This window comes from Lineus longissimus, chromosome 10, assembly GCF_910592395.1.
Source record: "Lineus longissimus chromosome 10, tnLinLong1.2, whole genome shotgun sequence".
Lineage (NCBI taxonomy): Eukaryota > Metazoa > Nemertea > Pilidiophora > Heteronemertea > Lineidae > Lineus > Lineus longissimus.
The window spans coordinates 9,698,818-9,714,214 of NC_088317.1; the positions used below are offsets into that span (position 1 = coordinate 9,698,818).

The 15,397-nt window shown below is 40.9% G+C and overlaps 1 protein-coding gene across 3 annotated transcripts in view; it reads right to left on the reverse strand.

Moving 5' to 3' along the window:
- The window catches only part of LOC135494662 (uncharacterized), a 33,308-nt gene extending 18,577 nt beyond the window's left edge, over positions 1-14,731 (reverse strand). The window contains exons 1-3 of one of the 3 annotated variants that reach the window (XM_064782855.1): positions 14,645-14,731; positions 10,620-10,688; positions 8,946-9,081 (exon numbers count right to left, since the gene is read on the reverse strand). In XM_064782855.1, the coding sequence (XP_064638925.1) occupies positions 8,946-9,074 (129 nt within the window). In that variant the 5' untranslated portion in view covers positions 9,075-9,081; positions 10,620-10,688; positions 14,645-14,731. Of the gene's footprint in view, positions 1-8,941; positions 9,082-10,619; positions 10,689-14,644 lie in introns of all 3 variants that reach the window. The other 2 variants (XM_064782854.1, XM_064782856.1) reach the window with 2 other exon arrangements.
- Positions 14,732-15,397: the final 666 nt, after the last annotated feature.

A 15,397-nucleotide genomic window follows, 5' to 3' on the forward strand; every position in this document is an offset into this window, starting at 1 on the left:
TACCTCTCTCTCCAGGAGTCACAAGACCTACGAGTTGTAATTCATGAAGACAAAACACCTCAGAAGGAACATCCACGTCGATACAATGCACCATCCGGGGACGATGTCGGTATCCTAATGCCTAATGAACCTACAGCCACAAGAGACATCATACTGCACCAACGTTCAGGACATTTGCAGCATATCTCAGAACTACACAGAGCGTATGATGCGCTACAATACCCAATTCTATTCCCTTACGGCACAGACGGCTACAGCATCTATTTAAAATCTGAAACAAACAAGAAAGTGACTCAAATGCAATACTATGCATACCATCTCCAGTGCCGGCCAAATAACTACATCATTCATTGTAGACACCTCTTCCAACAATTCCTGGTAGATGTGTATTGCAAAATTGAAACTGAACGCTTACTATACCTCCGCCGAGAACAACGATCACTTCGAGCTGATTCCTATCACAATCTACGTGACTCCATCTTGAGCAATGATGCTGATCCACGCAACGTTGGTCAGCGTTTCATACTACCATCCTCATATACAGCTGGTCCACGTTACATGCACGAGAGACAACAGGATGCGATCAGTTACGTCCGCCTTTTCGGTCGACCAAGCTTATTCATCACCACAACAACCAATACAAAATGGCCTGAAATATTGAGCAACCTCTTCCCTCATGAAGCCGCAACAGACCAACCAGATGTCGTCGTCAGAGTCTTCAACCAGAAGTTGAAGGTGCTGATGAAGTTGTTGAAACAAGGTGCCTTTGGAGATGTACAAGCATGGCTGTGTTCTGTAGAATTTCAGAAACGCGGGCTGCCTCACGCACATCTCCTTATCTGGCTAACCCCTGCCAGTAAAATCACGCCTGACGTCATTGATTCTGTCATATCTGCTGAAATTCCTTATTCCATTCAAGACAAACAGCTGCACGAAATTGTCAAAGCCAACATGGTGCATGGCCCGTGTGGGCCGTTGAACCCAAAAAGCCCATGCATGAAGGAAGGCAAATGTACAAAAGACTTCCCAAAGAGCTTCAGGCAAGCAACAGAACAGGGTAAAGATGGCTACCCAAAATATCGTCGACGAATGCCTGAAGATGGTGGCAACACTCTGACAATTCGACGACAGCAACAAAGTCAAGCGTACGAAATCGAAATTGACAATCGCTGGATTGTACCATTCAACCCCTGGCTGCTGAGGCAAATGAACTGCCACACCAATGTAGAAATTTGCTCCTCTATCAAGAGCATCAAGTATGTTCTGAAGTATGTGAATAAGGGCTCAGACCAGGCCATTTTCAGTATACAGAACAACGACAGGGATGAAATAAAAAAGTACCAAGATGCCAGATATGTCAGCAGTATGGAGGCAGCCCACCGCATCTTAGGCTACCCAATGCATGAACACTTCCCGCCAGTCATGCAACTCGCCATACACCTCGAAAATGGACAACGTGTGTACTTCGACGCCAACAATGCCTTACAACATGCACTAAGTGCACCACCCAAAACCACATTAACTGAGTTCTTCGTCCTTTGCAAAACTGATCCATTTGCAGCTACACTTCTTTATGTTGAGACTCCACAATACTACACTTGGAACAGCCAAATGAAGCAGTGGAACCGCCGTAAGCGAGGTGCAGTGCATCCACAATACCCTGGTGTTTTCAAAAGCAAATGCATCGGCCGTGTATACACTATAAATCCTAAGCAAATGGAATGCTTCTACCTCCGCATACTTCTACACCATGTACGTGGACCTACATCATACGCCACCCTTCTCACAGTCAATGGCACAACATATGCTTCATATCGCAACGCCTGCCTAGCCCATGGACTAATAGAGGATGACTTGCATCTCCAGCGAGCATTACAAGAAGCATGTGAAAGCCAAAGCCCGTCACAACTTCGACAGTTATTCACTGTCATCCTGGTAAACTGTGAACCTGGAAACCCTCTATCACTATGGCAGCAATTCCGCGACCAACTAGCTGAAGACTTCATCCATAAAACTGGGGACCAAGAAGACAGCCACAATCAGTGCCTTCAGGAGATAGAGAAACAACTACTCTCAATGCCAGGCAGCACAACCCTGGACAAGTATGGATTACCCATCCCAAGCGTCCAACACAATGACCACACTGTTGAATACAGACGCTACACAAATTACCCCGTAGAAGACCAAAACCAATATGTGGCGCTCCATCAACCCACATTGACAGACGAACAACAGAACATCTACAACAGATTAGTCAACAAAGTAGACACTGCTGAACCAGGACTCATCTTCCTCGATGCGCCAGGAGGCACAGGCAAAACGTATCTTCTGAAACTATTGCTAGCCAAAGTACGGTCTTCTGGTCAAGTCGCAATTGCAACAGCATCAAGTGGCATTGCAGCCACCCTACTTCCAGGAGGGAGGACTCTTCATGCCATGTTCAAAGTGCCTCTGGATGTCCAAAACCGAGACATGCCCACATGTGCCATAAGAAAAGGTACCACTCTTGCTCAAGTTATAAACAACGCCAAGTTGATCTTAGTAGACGAAGCTCCAATGGCGCATAGAACTGTTTATGAAGCTATCGACCGAACGATCAAAGACATTACTGGGAACCAGGAACCATTTGGAGGTATCCCCACTATCTTATGTGGAGACTTCCGCCAAATACTCCCTGTAGTCAAAAACGGCACCAAATCCAACATCATCGACGCGACGTTGAAGAAATCCTACCTATGGCAAAACATACAAATACTACGCCTCCAAACGAACATGCGTGCAACACTGAGTTCAAACGAGGAACCACAGCAATTCTCCGACTTCCTCATGACCATTGGCGACGGCAAATACCCTGTTACTGAAATACCAGATAAAATCACATTACCGAAAAACATACGCACAACAGACTCATTAAGTGATTTGATCCACACCATCTACGCAGATATCCAAACCAACTACAGGAACAAACAATGGCTCCTTGAAAGAGCTATCCTCGCGCCACTCAACAACACTGTCAACCAGATCAATCACGAAGTCATCAGCGCATTCCCAGGCCAAGAACTTAAATACACCGCCATCAATAAGACGCTCACAACAGAAGAAGCAGTCCACTTCCCGACAGAATTCCTTGATTCTTTGGATATACCAGGACTCCCACCACACACCCTACGGCTAAAAAAAGGCTGCCCAGTGATCATTCTTCGTTCTCTCAACCCGCCGCATATCACGAACGGAACACGCTGCACGATCTTCAAAACATACCCAAACGTCCTAGAGGTCACAATCCTAAACGGCCCATCTTCAGGAGAAAATGCCTTCATACCCCGAATTCCACTGGTACCATCAGACAGCGACCTGCCATTTAAATTCCAAAGGCTACAGTTCCCGATGCGCCCATGCTTTGCGATGACAATAAACAAGGCCCAAGGCCAAACATTCCAGTCCATAGGCATTGACTTACAAGAAGATGTATTCTCACATGGGATGTTATATGTGGCTCTCTCTAGAGTTGGATCCGCTACTGGACTCACCCTGCACACACCCAGATGTCCAACTAGAAATGTTGTCTTTCACGAAGTACTACAAAGCACATCGAACACATAAACAACAACCCGGACTTGCCACCCTCCACAGACCCACCCATTGGGTGGGTATTTTGCTAGTCTTTGCTATGAGTACATACCACAAAAGTTTTATCGAAAACAAGTCATTAATAAGCGAGATATCACACTTTTTAGATATCTACATTCGGCCCCCTGGTGGCCAAGTTGAGAATCAGATCGGACCGAAATTCAGCACCAGAGGTTATGTGATATAGGGGGTTATATGTACCAAGTTTCAAGTTCATAGCTATAGTGGTTAAGAAACGTGCCATAGTTTACACTCCAATGGCCAATTTACGCCATATGACCTCTGTGACCTTGAAAAGAAGGTCAAATTAAAAACCCGTATGATATGTGATGTATCCTTGCTATGAGTACTTACAACAAAAGTTTTATCAAAAACAAGTCACTAATAAGCGAGATATCACACTTTTTAGATATCCACATTTGGCCCCCTGGTGGCCAAACTGAGAATCAGATCGGACCGAAAATCAGTGTCAGGGTCAGCGGACATAGGGCATTCTGTGTACCAAGTTTCAAATTCATAGCCCCAGCAGTTAAGAAACGTGCCACTGTTAGGATACGACGCCGACGCCGACGACGACGACGACGCCGCCGACGACGGACACAGCGGTATTATATAGACTCCCCTAACGGTGAGCCAATGAGCCAACAGACCCGTTGATTTTGAGGATTATTAGGCCAGCATACCTATTGTTTGGGGTACCAGGTTGCGGCTTGTCACTGGAGCTAAGAATGGTTAACCATGAACATTGCGCTCCATCATAAAACTAACGTAAACTATGCGATTGCGATAAATGCAAACTCAGTCACATATTGGCAGAAATATATCCGGTTTTAAAGGGCATACAGCAAGGCTTTTTGTCATTTCCTACTATAACTAAGAGACATTATCAGAAAGGCACTAGTAGATTAACACAACACAGAAAACCCCATGCAATTTTCTCCATCCATTCCAAAGATAACCATTTACGTGTTTGAGAACTGGCCATGGAGAACCTAAGGGGACAGCTTAGCAACTGGCTTGTTAGAGCCAGGCGGCGGGTTCACCCAAATCAATGATGTAGATCAGACTATTGCCCTTCTTGGGACTATAAAAAAAACATTATAATCCAATGAGGAACCGGAGGAACTAAAACTACAGGCGGTGCTGAGGCACAACTCAGTCTTGACGATAGGAGGCGTCACGATATTTTCCTCTAGAACAGAGCAAATGGCGACATCATGCCTTGCGAGTGGGGGACGTAGTGACGCGACACGACGTCACAGTCATTATTTTATCCTGGCTGCAGGTCAGCGCCTCTGTTGAACTGCCTCAGCGCAGCCTATAATCTTAGTTTCCACGGCGGTTCCTCATTGAAATTGATACTTCAGATCTGTTTTTTATTTGCATTTGAGAAATAATTTATTGAAAATATTTGAATTTTTTGAAAATGTGCTATAATATTTGTTTTTGAGCCTGATTTTACCATTAAAAAGGGTATTTGAGTTTATGTATTAAAATGTGAAAACTATGTCAATCCCAGAAAACAACATAGACCCTCACAAATGTTCCAATTTAGATTTTTTACACAATACATGCAAATTTTTAAACTTTACTGCTTTTTTTCAAATTTGGTTATATTTACAGAAAATTGCACCAAATGCACCTACATTGTATCGATGCAATACTTAAACTATTATACTGCATTTCTAGTTCAAAGCTATTGTACATCTTACCCTATTATAAGATTCTTATAATAGGGTAAGGTAATATTAATAAAGATAAATTTATAGTGAGAAGTGCAATATCAGCCTGACCTATGTCAGGGACTTTTGAACTTTGACCTCTGTGAACTTGAAAATGAGATCAAACCAAAAACCTGGGTGTGCTGATACATCCTCAGCAGATACACATACCATGTGAATTTTATCAAATTCGGTCAAGTTGAATAGTCAGTTATTGCCAATTTTGTGTTTTCAGCTAAGGCCCGCTAGGGGTGAAACGGTGAATCGGATGAAGACGATTTTAGATAGCGACCTGCTCCTACTGATAAGCTTTACATCACAAGTCATGCAAGTACCACATATGAAATGAAAATCTTGAAGCAGTCTCAAGTTAGAGCGTTTGTAAACGTCGTTGGTCCAGGGACTTTTGACCTTTGACCTCTTTGACCTTGCAAAATATTATACATCCTCAGCAGATTCACATACCATGTGAATTTTATCAAATTCGGTCAAGTTGAAATAATAGGACTAGGAGTTATGGCCAATTTTGTGTTTTGAGCTGATGCCCCCTAGGGGTGAAACGGTGAATCGGATCGAGGCGGTTTTAAATAGCGACCTGCTCCTAGTCCTACTGATAAGTTTTACATGTACACTCATGGTCATTAGTTTATGGACACCAATTTTTGCACATTTTTCTCAAAAACGGCAAATCCTCTTGAAACCCAATATCATATTAGCTATACCACACTCTTCAGAAAACGCATCAGATTACAATGTACGCACGGTTACGTACATCGCGACGTTACGTCGTGCGGAGCGCCCGGCGACATCGTTAGCTGATCGGCAGTTTGGTACATCATACCACACTTCCTAATTCCGCAAGGGGGATTTCGCGGTACATCTTAATATTGTGATATTTTTTGACCAATCAGAGGAAGCTATCCGCTTCACCCCGCACCACGAACTTCCGGAATCAGAGAATAAACAAGTGAGTATCAACTTCGTCAATTTGACGTTTACAAAGTCCGATTTCAGCCAATCTACGACCAAAAACGCTCAGAAAAGCTTGCGGTTAGTTATTTATAAGTCTTAAGAATACAATGAATGCAGTGATATAAAATTATTTTGCCGTTTGATATGAAAAAACGACCGTCAAAGTTGGAAGGTACAGGCCGCTTCAAATGCAAAACGGGTTCGGCGAATCCAAGTACCGTACTCTCCCGCATTAATTATTGGGATTAGTCACGTGGCCCCATTGGCGCGTTGTGATTGGTCAGTTTGCGGGACTGTTCCATTTTACTTCCTGGTTCGGGTGGAGTAGGTTGTTTTTCCATGAATTTCCTGGAATCTTTAATTTAAATCTTATTTTGCACTGAAACTTATAGTTATAGGTTATTTTTTTAATTCAAAGCTTAATGCATTGTCAGATGTAACCCCCTCGAATAAATTGTTAGGGTCCATGATTGAATTTCAGATGTCTTGGAACTGAAAGTACACTGAATCAAGAGTAGACTATTAATACAAGACTGAATAAAGTAGGCTATCATATAAGACCACACCAAGATCAGATATGGGAACACGGAGTTGGACAGAAAACAACAAAGAGATCTAAAATGAAACATTTGCTTTATTCTAGACTAGGAAAGAATATTTTGGGGAATATTAAAGTATTCCCTTACCGTACATGTTCCCTTCAGGTATATACATACATGTACTCTGGCCTTATGTTGTAATCTTATTTTTCAGCACTTTATCAAATATTGATATGTTGTACATTCTTTTTCAGTCTGAGATGGGACACAACTGCACGCATGTGATGCCAGTGTTGACGTAGTTGAAGTACACAGTACCTGGAATTGGAAAGGAATGAAGGATGAAGAATCTTTAAAGGAAAATAATTTCATGTTTAATTGCCGGTTGTGCAGTGAGACAGGACTCTGATTTACTATAGTATGACAATTATGTTGGATCTGTGTCTGTTCGAAACTTTGTTCGGATATCATGTTTTGAGCCTGGGGTTTTGAGTTTAAACACATTTCATAGATTTTAGGGAACTGTGTTCATAAGGTAATAGGTAGGTCCTTACGGTTGAATTTTACATTTCATTACGGAGATTTTGATATATTACAAGCCAAGGTTGGTAGTAAGAAATATTTTCCCGAGAAATTCTTTAAAAAAAATCAAAATGGCCGACGCGCAAATCCAAGATGGCCGCCACTTCAACATTTTGCCAAGTGCAACATGTGTTGTTTTCTCTGTTTCTGATTTGGTAGTTTGTTTATGCCTTCATAATATGATTAGGTTCAGTATCCTGGTGATGTACACTTACCTCGGCATTGTAAAAATCCAAAATGGCCGCCATTGAAAATCCAAGATGGCCGCCACTCATTCCGACATTTTTGTTGAAGTGGCATCGTCACAAGCTTTCCGTAGACATATTACATGCCACACATCTTTGCCAACTCCTGCTATAGCAGTCCGCATAAATCTAAGTGGCGGACATTTTGAATCCAAGATGGCTGCCGCCGATCCCAAGATGGCCGCCAATGGATTCGGCATGAGAAAAAAATGCCGTCTGGAAATTTTCATCATTTTCCGCCCTTTTTTGGGCAGTGTAGACAAGAAAATAGGAGAGAAATGTGTACCTTTTAAAAATTCTTTGCCCTAGGGTAGGCCCCCCTACCCCCCTGCTAAATGACGTGTCCCACTTGTCCAAATGTACTACAAAACCCATTGTAATGGATTTGTGAAACAATAAGAGGTCTTTATATATAAATCAATGTCATTTCGTTATTTATTGACCGATTTTCAAAATTCAAAAAACACTTTGATCCTTACCTCCAGCTCTATCACCCTATCTAGAAATAGTGTGTGTTTTATGGAGTTTAAAAAATGGTGTGGTATAGCTAATCATATAGTTTATTCAGACCAATTGCATAACAAAGTTATTACATAATTTTGAGAGGCATCTTTTTTTCACTTTTTTGTTGATGGATTTTTCCAAACCAAATTTACCCTACATTACCTTACACAAAGCTAAGATTTTCTGTGGAAAAAATTCGAAAAATCTCATTTTGGTTTTGAGATATATCAAATCAAAATTTTGATATTTTGATATTTTTGGTTTTTTTGCAATTGAAACTTTGAGAACACATTCCCAAATAATGATTGGCACCAATTTAGCACAGCTAGTAACTAATATTGCTGAGAAAAAGGTCGATACTTGGAAGTATGAACATTTTCATATTATAATTTTGAGATGTTCCTTTAGTTGAAAACAAGAAAAAATTCACCATTCAATCAGGGGACATGATTGTGTACTACCAGGATATATAAAAAAATCAGAAAAAATTCAAAATTTTCAGAATCTCAAAATTTTGATATTTTGATATCATGAAAAGTAAATGATACTTTCAAAAAATTTCTTCACAGAAAGTCTTAACATCGTTACATTGTATAATCTCTGTGATGCAAGATTACTTCGATTTTTTAAAATCCATCAACGTCGTCTCGATCGACGGACAGACGGATGCCCCAGATGACGACAATACCCCTCGGCAATGCCACACTGGGCTACCACACTGATACAGAATTTATCCCAGATGACTTACTTACATAAGAATCCTCCAGATGCCTCCGTCTCAACTTTGCCTTTGGTTCACCTGCACCTCCTTCATCTCCATCCCCGTCGGCCAATCTTTTTGCTCTGGTACAAACTTCATGCATGTCATGACCTTCAGCCATTTCGGCCCTAGTAAAAGGAAAGGACAGCAAAAAATATTTTTTTTAAGAGCAACTTTCCGAGATAATAAGATTGGTTGTGGAGCTGACCAACCTAGTCGACTGAGTAGGATAGCTAGGACCTTTTGGCTTTTGTTTGTGGGGTACATGAAATGCTAAAATGAAAAAAAATATTTTCATCAGGTCCCTCTGTTAAGACTCAGTCATTGCAATTGAGAGATTCACTTCAGGCAATCTGTTGACCCCCCTGGATTTGGCTGAAATTTGGAGAAGTTGTTGGCTATACCTCCCAGGCTTTATTTCGACCAAGTCGTTTCTCAGTCAGACCAACTCGACCCGAGTCACCCCCCCCCCAAAATTCTGGCCCTTTTTGGGCAATTGTGGATGGTAACAACTTTGAAGCCCACAATTTTCTTACTTCAAAAGTGTCCCAAATGGAAACTTTTTGATAGTGGACGTGGTAGATGAGAATGTGTCACAACTGCGTTTTATTTAGGACACTCATAAGTGGTCAAATAGGTGGCGCTAAAGTAGCTCTGGAGAGCAATTTTCCTGAAATTGTTATGGCAGATACTGGAAACTGAAGGAGTACTCCAAATGTTTCTTTTCAGTAATTAGTTTCCTGGGAGTATCTAGATGAGATACCAATGGCAAGTTATTTGGGGTACTTTCTAATTGAATATCTACAGTGATCTAGCAATAGCATATTGTCTGTAACATGTACCAATCAGTTTTCAAGTTGACTATTGAAGTAACCGGATAAGTGTCCGAACATACTGCAGTTTTGCGAAAACAGCCATTTATGAGCTCCTGTTTCTCCTCACCTAGAAAGTACCCCAAATAACTGCCTTTGGCATTGTTTGGTATCTCATCTAGTCTAGATACTCCCAGGCAACCAATTACTGAAAAGGAACATTTGGGGTACTCTTTTAGTTTTCATATTTTTGCCATACATGTAACAATTTCAGGAAAATTTCTCTCTGGAGCTACTTTATCGCCACCTATTCGTGTCCCAAATAAAAAGCAGTTGTGACACATTCTCATCCACCCATAGGTCCACTATGACTATCACAAAGCTTTTATTTGGGACACTCTTTAAATAAGGACATTTTGGGCTTCAAACTTGTTACCATGCACAGTTGCCCAAAAAGGGCCAAAGGTGGCATAACTCCGGAACCGTCGGTCTGATTGTGGAACAATTTCAGTTTTGAGGAATGGGGGTTATAGTCAACCAACACTAAAAATTACAGCCTGATCCAGGGGTTCAACAATTCAAAGCGCCAGATATTGCCCGATTCTCTCGAGTGTCAGTCACGTTCGCAAACGGAAATCCGCGGATTTGTACTGAAGTCAGAAATGGCTTGATGTTCGGTACAAGGCAGACATGGAAATAAACACAACCTGTTTACATGTTGGAAAATGGCTGCCACTGTTTTCTCAATGTACAGGAACTCGGAATGCCCGGATTACGGGCAAGGGTTTGTTTACAAATAGAGGGGTACAAATGCTGTACTAAATATAATAGTCACTGATGCACACAAAACTCACTTATTCGAAAGAATAAAATAACCTAACTTTCCTTGAGCATGGCAACATACAGGGTCCCTCCACCAGGTACTGCAAAAAATTCAAGGATATCTCAAGGTCAGAAAAAGCGAAATTCAAATATTCCAAATTATTTTTAAACAATTCACATAAATTACGAAGACATAACTACAAGAAAAACATAAATGAGTAATTTTGAGGATGGTGACAGTCATGGAGTTGGCAATGTGTGTGTACAGTAATCAGCTCTTCACATGTACTGGAGCCTGACCGGCAGGGAACAATCAGGATCGTAAATTAGGTTTGATGCAAAAACAACACCGCCAGGGCCCAAACAAACAAGCTCAGAAAATGAATGTAAGCCATAACAGTTAATTCAAGGATAATCCCAGAATTTAGGCCTGAATGTACTGTAATTCAAGGAAATCAAGGTTTTCAAGGACAAAAGGCATAATTCAAGGATTTCAAGAAATTCAAGGATGTGGAGGGACCCTGAACATAAAGTCCCCCCCTAAACAATTAATCATAACTTCTAAAGTATCAATGAGAATGCAATGAAAATTGCAGGACATTATGATACCATACTTTGACACAATGGGTAAAAGTTACAGCGCAATACTTAATACGCATGAATGAGCCTCAATTGAATGAAAAGAGTGCCATTTCAAAAATAACAAGATTGGCCCAACAAGTTGTCCGCACTGAGTTGTTGACCAGTTCTTAACCAGAGGAACATTTTAAGAGGATGGTTTGGCCAGCAAATTCCCCGGATTTAAATCCGATTGAACACCTTTGGGACTAACTCAAGAGGTGAGTTTATCGCAGGATCACAGAACAATCCAACTTGAACGATTTGGCAGCATACCTGCAACGGGACTGGTGTGGATTTACATCCGACAGCAGGATACGGCACTTGATCCACAGAATGCGCAATAGGTACCTTCAAGTCATAAGAATACAGCAACAGTGGATACACCAGCTACTGAAAATGTTTAACAGTAGCCGAAATCGATCTGTAATTCGAAAAGAATACATTTTGAAAGATATACAAGGTTTTGTTATTTTTGAAATGGCACTCTTTTCATTCAATTGAGGCTCATTCATGCGTAACAATATGTATTGCGCTGTAACTTTTACCGATTGTGTCAAAGTATCTTATCATGATGTCCTGCAATTTTCAATGCATTCTCATTAATACTATAAAAGTTATGATCAATTGTTTAGGGGGGGGACTTACTTTTGTTGATGTGTATATATTTGAAACATAATCCCATATAAAACAGTTTTGATTAAAGTATTTTTGACTTCATCTAAAAAGGAAAATAATGACAAAAAGTTGAGAATATTTGGTCACATGATGTGCCATGTGACCAAATATTCTCAGCTTTTTGTGAATGTTTTCCTCTTTATTCAGAGTCTGAAACAGATTAATGAGCTAAAGTTATTAGGAATATGATTCATTATATCATTTCATCACTCAAATGAAGTAAAGTTACTGAATTCCTCAAAATAAGTGAGTTTTGTGTGCATCAGTGACCTTTTAGTACAGCACTTGTATACCTCTGTTGGTAAACAAACCCTTGCCCGTAATCCGGGCATTGGTTCCCCGATTCATAAGGTTTACTTAGTCAAAATTACTTCGTGGATGTGTTTATTGTGGAGTTTAGACTCTTGTGAACATAATGGATATCAAAATGTGACGGTGGGTTCTTTGTGGGAATGTCAAATGTGCGCCCCAAAAAGGTTTAATCTCACCACTGCTGCCTTCCCCTGCGAGAACATGTACTCGGCAGGATAGGAAAGGTCTCAAACGATTATCCGCCGAGTTTCATGGCATAGCCTACATGTATGTACTAATGATTATCAAGTATCTGACATGTCTGAAAAGTGCCAAGGTTGTGTTGGGAGAGGTTTTGTTTTGGTAAAATTTGATGACTTTCCAAGTTGTTACATGGCGATTGTATTATAGTCGGATTCATAAGTCAATGTCACTGCCCTTTTGGGTCGCTGTGCAAAAACTACTGGGCCAATTTCCTCAAAGTTTGGTTTTTCTTGAATCAAATTTTGGGAACCAAGAGGATTTTCATATTTCAGTAACCATGGTTACGAAATAAAAATGTTTGTATGTATTCGTGTACATTGACGTAGTGCATTGATTTTGACAATTTCTCCTCTGTACTGCTTATTTCTGGATGCATTTTGCTGAAACGTTCAGGTTAATTTTTTTTCGTGTGTATCTCCAAAGGTGCTAAGTTTCATTTAAAATGATCCACAAAAAAAATCGGGGCCTGTCTGGATTACCCCAAAATGGCCGAAGGGCTCCAAAGTTGACAAATTTTTTCTTCATAATTTGCAAATCTCTAACTTGGAAATCCTCTTGGGTCCCGAAATTAGATTCAAGAAAAACCAAACTTTGAAGAAATCGGCCCAGTAGTTTTTGTACAGCGACCCAAAAGGGCAGTGACATTTACTTATGAATCCGACTATCATGACTATAGCTCTGTACTCCGGTAGACGTACATTGGACAGCGCTTGGACTTGGAGGAATGCCCGGATTACGGCAAGGGTTTGTTTACAAACAGAGGTATACAAATGCTGTACTAAAAGGTCACTGATGCACACAAAACTCACTTATTTTGAGGAATTCAGTAACTTTACTTCATTTGAGTGATGAAATGATATAATTATACATAATCCTAATAACTTTAGCTCATTTTATCTGTTTCAGACTCTGAATAAAGAGGAAAACATTCACAAAAAGTTGAGAATATTTGCGCTTATTATAAACCGTGAGATGCGAAATCGCGATATCTCGAGATGGGTAATCATTTTTTTTCTACTTCACTAGACCATCACAATAACCATCATTTCCGATACCTAGGCCTACATTTATATATGTGAACTTCTTCTTTCAATGAGAGTGGGGCTAACGTCAAAACAAAGACTACGTGCAACTGTATCTTCAAACACAGGACAAGTTGAGAACTTATTCGCATCAAATATTTCTGCAATACCGTACGCATATAGCGTCATACATGTTAGTCACCACCATACAGACAGCGATTGACCGACACAGGGCATTGCACGCGGTGACCGTCTCGTCATGCCTAAAATAGCACTAGGTCATAAAGTCTGACCCGGCCACACTCCAAACAGAGCTATTCATCAGATCGATGTATAGTACAGAGCGAGGCATTGCATATCGGAGTATATTCAAATGGGATCATCAAAATAAGGATACCTCCCCAACGTGGCCTCGGTCTCATGAATGTTCGCCTTTTCAGGTTCCTATTTGCAATACTTCATGTGAGCGGGTGGTACTCTCACCGAGGTTGGCATCTCGCGATTTCGCACTACGCATCTCGCGGTTTATAATAAGCCGAATATTTGGTCACATGGCACATCATGTGACCAAATATTCTCAACTTTTTGTCATTATTTTCCTTTTTAGATGAAGTCAAAAATACTTAAATCAAAACTGTTAATGGAATTATGTTTCAAATATATGTTGCCATGCTCAAGGAAAGTTAGGTTATTTTATTCTTTTGAATAAGCGAGTTTTGTGTGCATCAGTGACCTTTTAGTACAGCATTTGTACCCCTCTATTTGTAAACAAACCCTTGCCCGTAATCCGGGCATTATACTTGACGGTCGGAGTGTGATTTCATATATTTCACAATCCAGACCAAAAAATCAAAACGGTGGTTGTCTTTCCACTGTTCCTTATCATATAGGGCCTATCTATTGGCCCTTTTTCGATCAATATCCTCTATGCCAAAGGGGGCGATGAGAAAGAAATTGTCCGAAAATGGATTCCCAGCGGCCAGTACACTGTACTACAGTGCCAATCAGTGAACAGGCTTAGCATGCTCTGATGCTAGAAACAATCAGTTGCCGGATGCAATAATGGCCAAAGGAAAGCTTAGGCTCACAAATTACACAGCAAATGAATTGCTAAGTAACTTTGTTTCAATAACATTCAAATAATTGATCACAGGCCTAAAACATGAACACAATAATGTTCTTACCTTTTCACGTTGTCTCCAACAAGCTCAGAAACCAGGCATGCAGCAGGCCAAGCGCGGGATTGAACGGACCGTAGGCGTAGGTCTCACTCAAGGGTTCGGAGGGTGGTTATGGTTTACATAAAAGTAGATCGTACTAAGGTCTCACTCCACAGTTTCAAATCGGCCCAAGTTCGTATTAAAATGGTGTGTTCCATTGAATCAGCCGTGCCTTGGCTACCAATCGAGCCTGTTTATTATGGAAAACATCTTTAGTGAGCTAGAGCAACAGAGATTTGGCCTCTGTCAACCAAAATGTGTTGGTCACGATGATTTCGTGTTTAGGCTAGGGTGCGAAGTGACACAAAGCTTGGCACTGGGTGAGATGTCCCTTCAAAACGTGACGTCATTTTGGGGTATTCCTGCTTCAACGGACGAATAGACCACTTTGCGCCGTTTTGACACCGGATTTTCTTTCTAAAATATGAAAGTACATTAAATAGCCTATCTCATGGTGGTAAGCGCATGCTCCAGATAATTCTTCTTTCTGAGTATATGCGGCATGGACTCTGCAGACCTCAAATTTTTTTTTCCTCATTCTGGACCACCGAGCAGGATACGGGTGGTATCAAGTGTGGCGCCACCTGCTGTTAACGAAACTAATTAAGCACTAAAATGCCCTAAAAAGCTTCCTTAAGACTCTGCCTCCATAAACATGTGCAGGTTTGGGTATCTAGTGCCAGCAGTCTGTTCCCAGCATCCATTAGGTGATGTCTT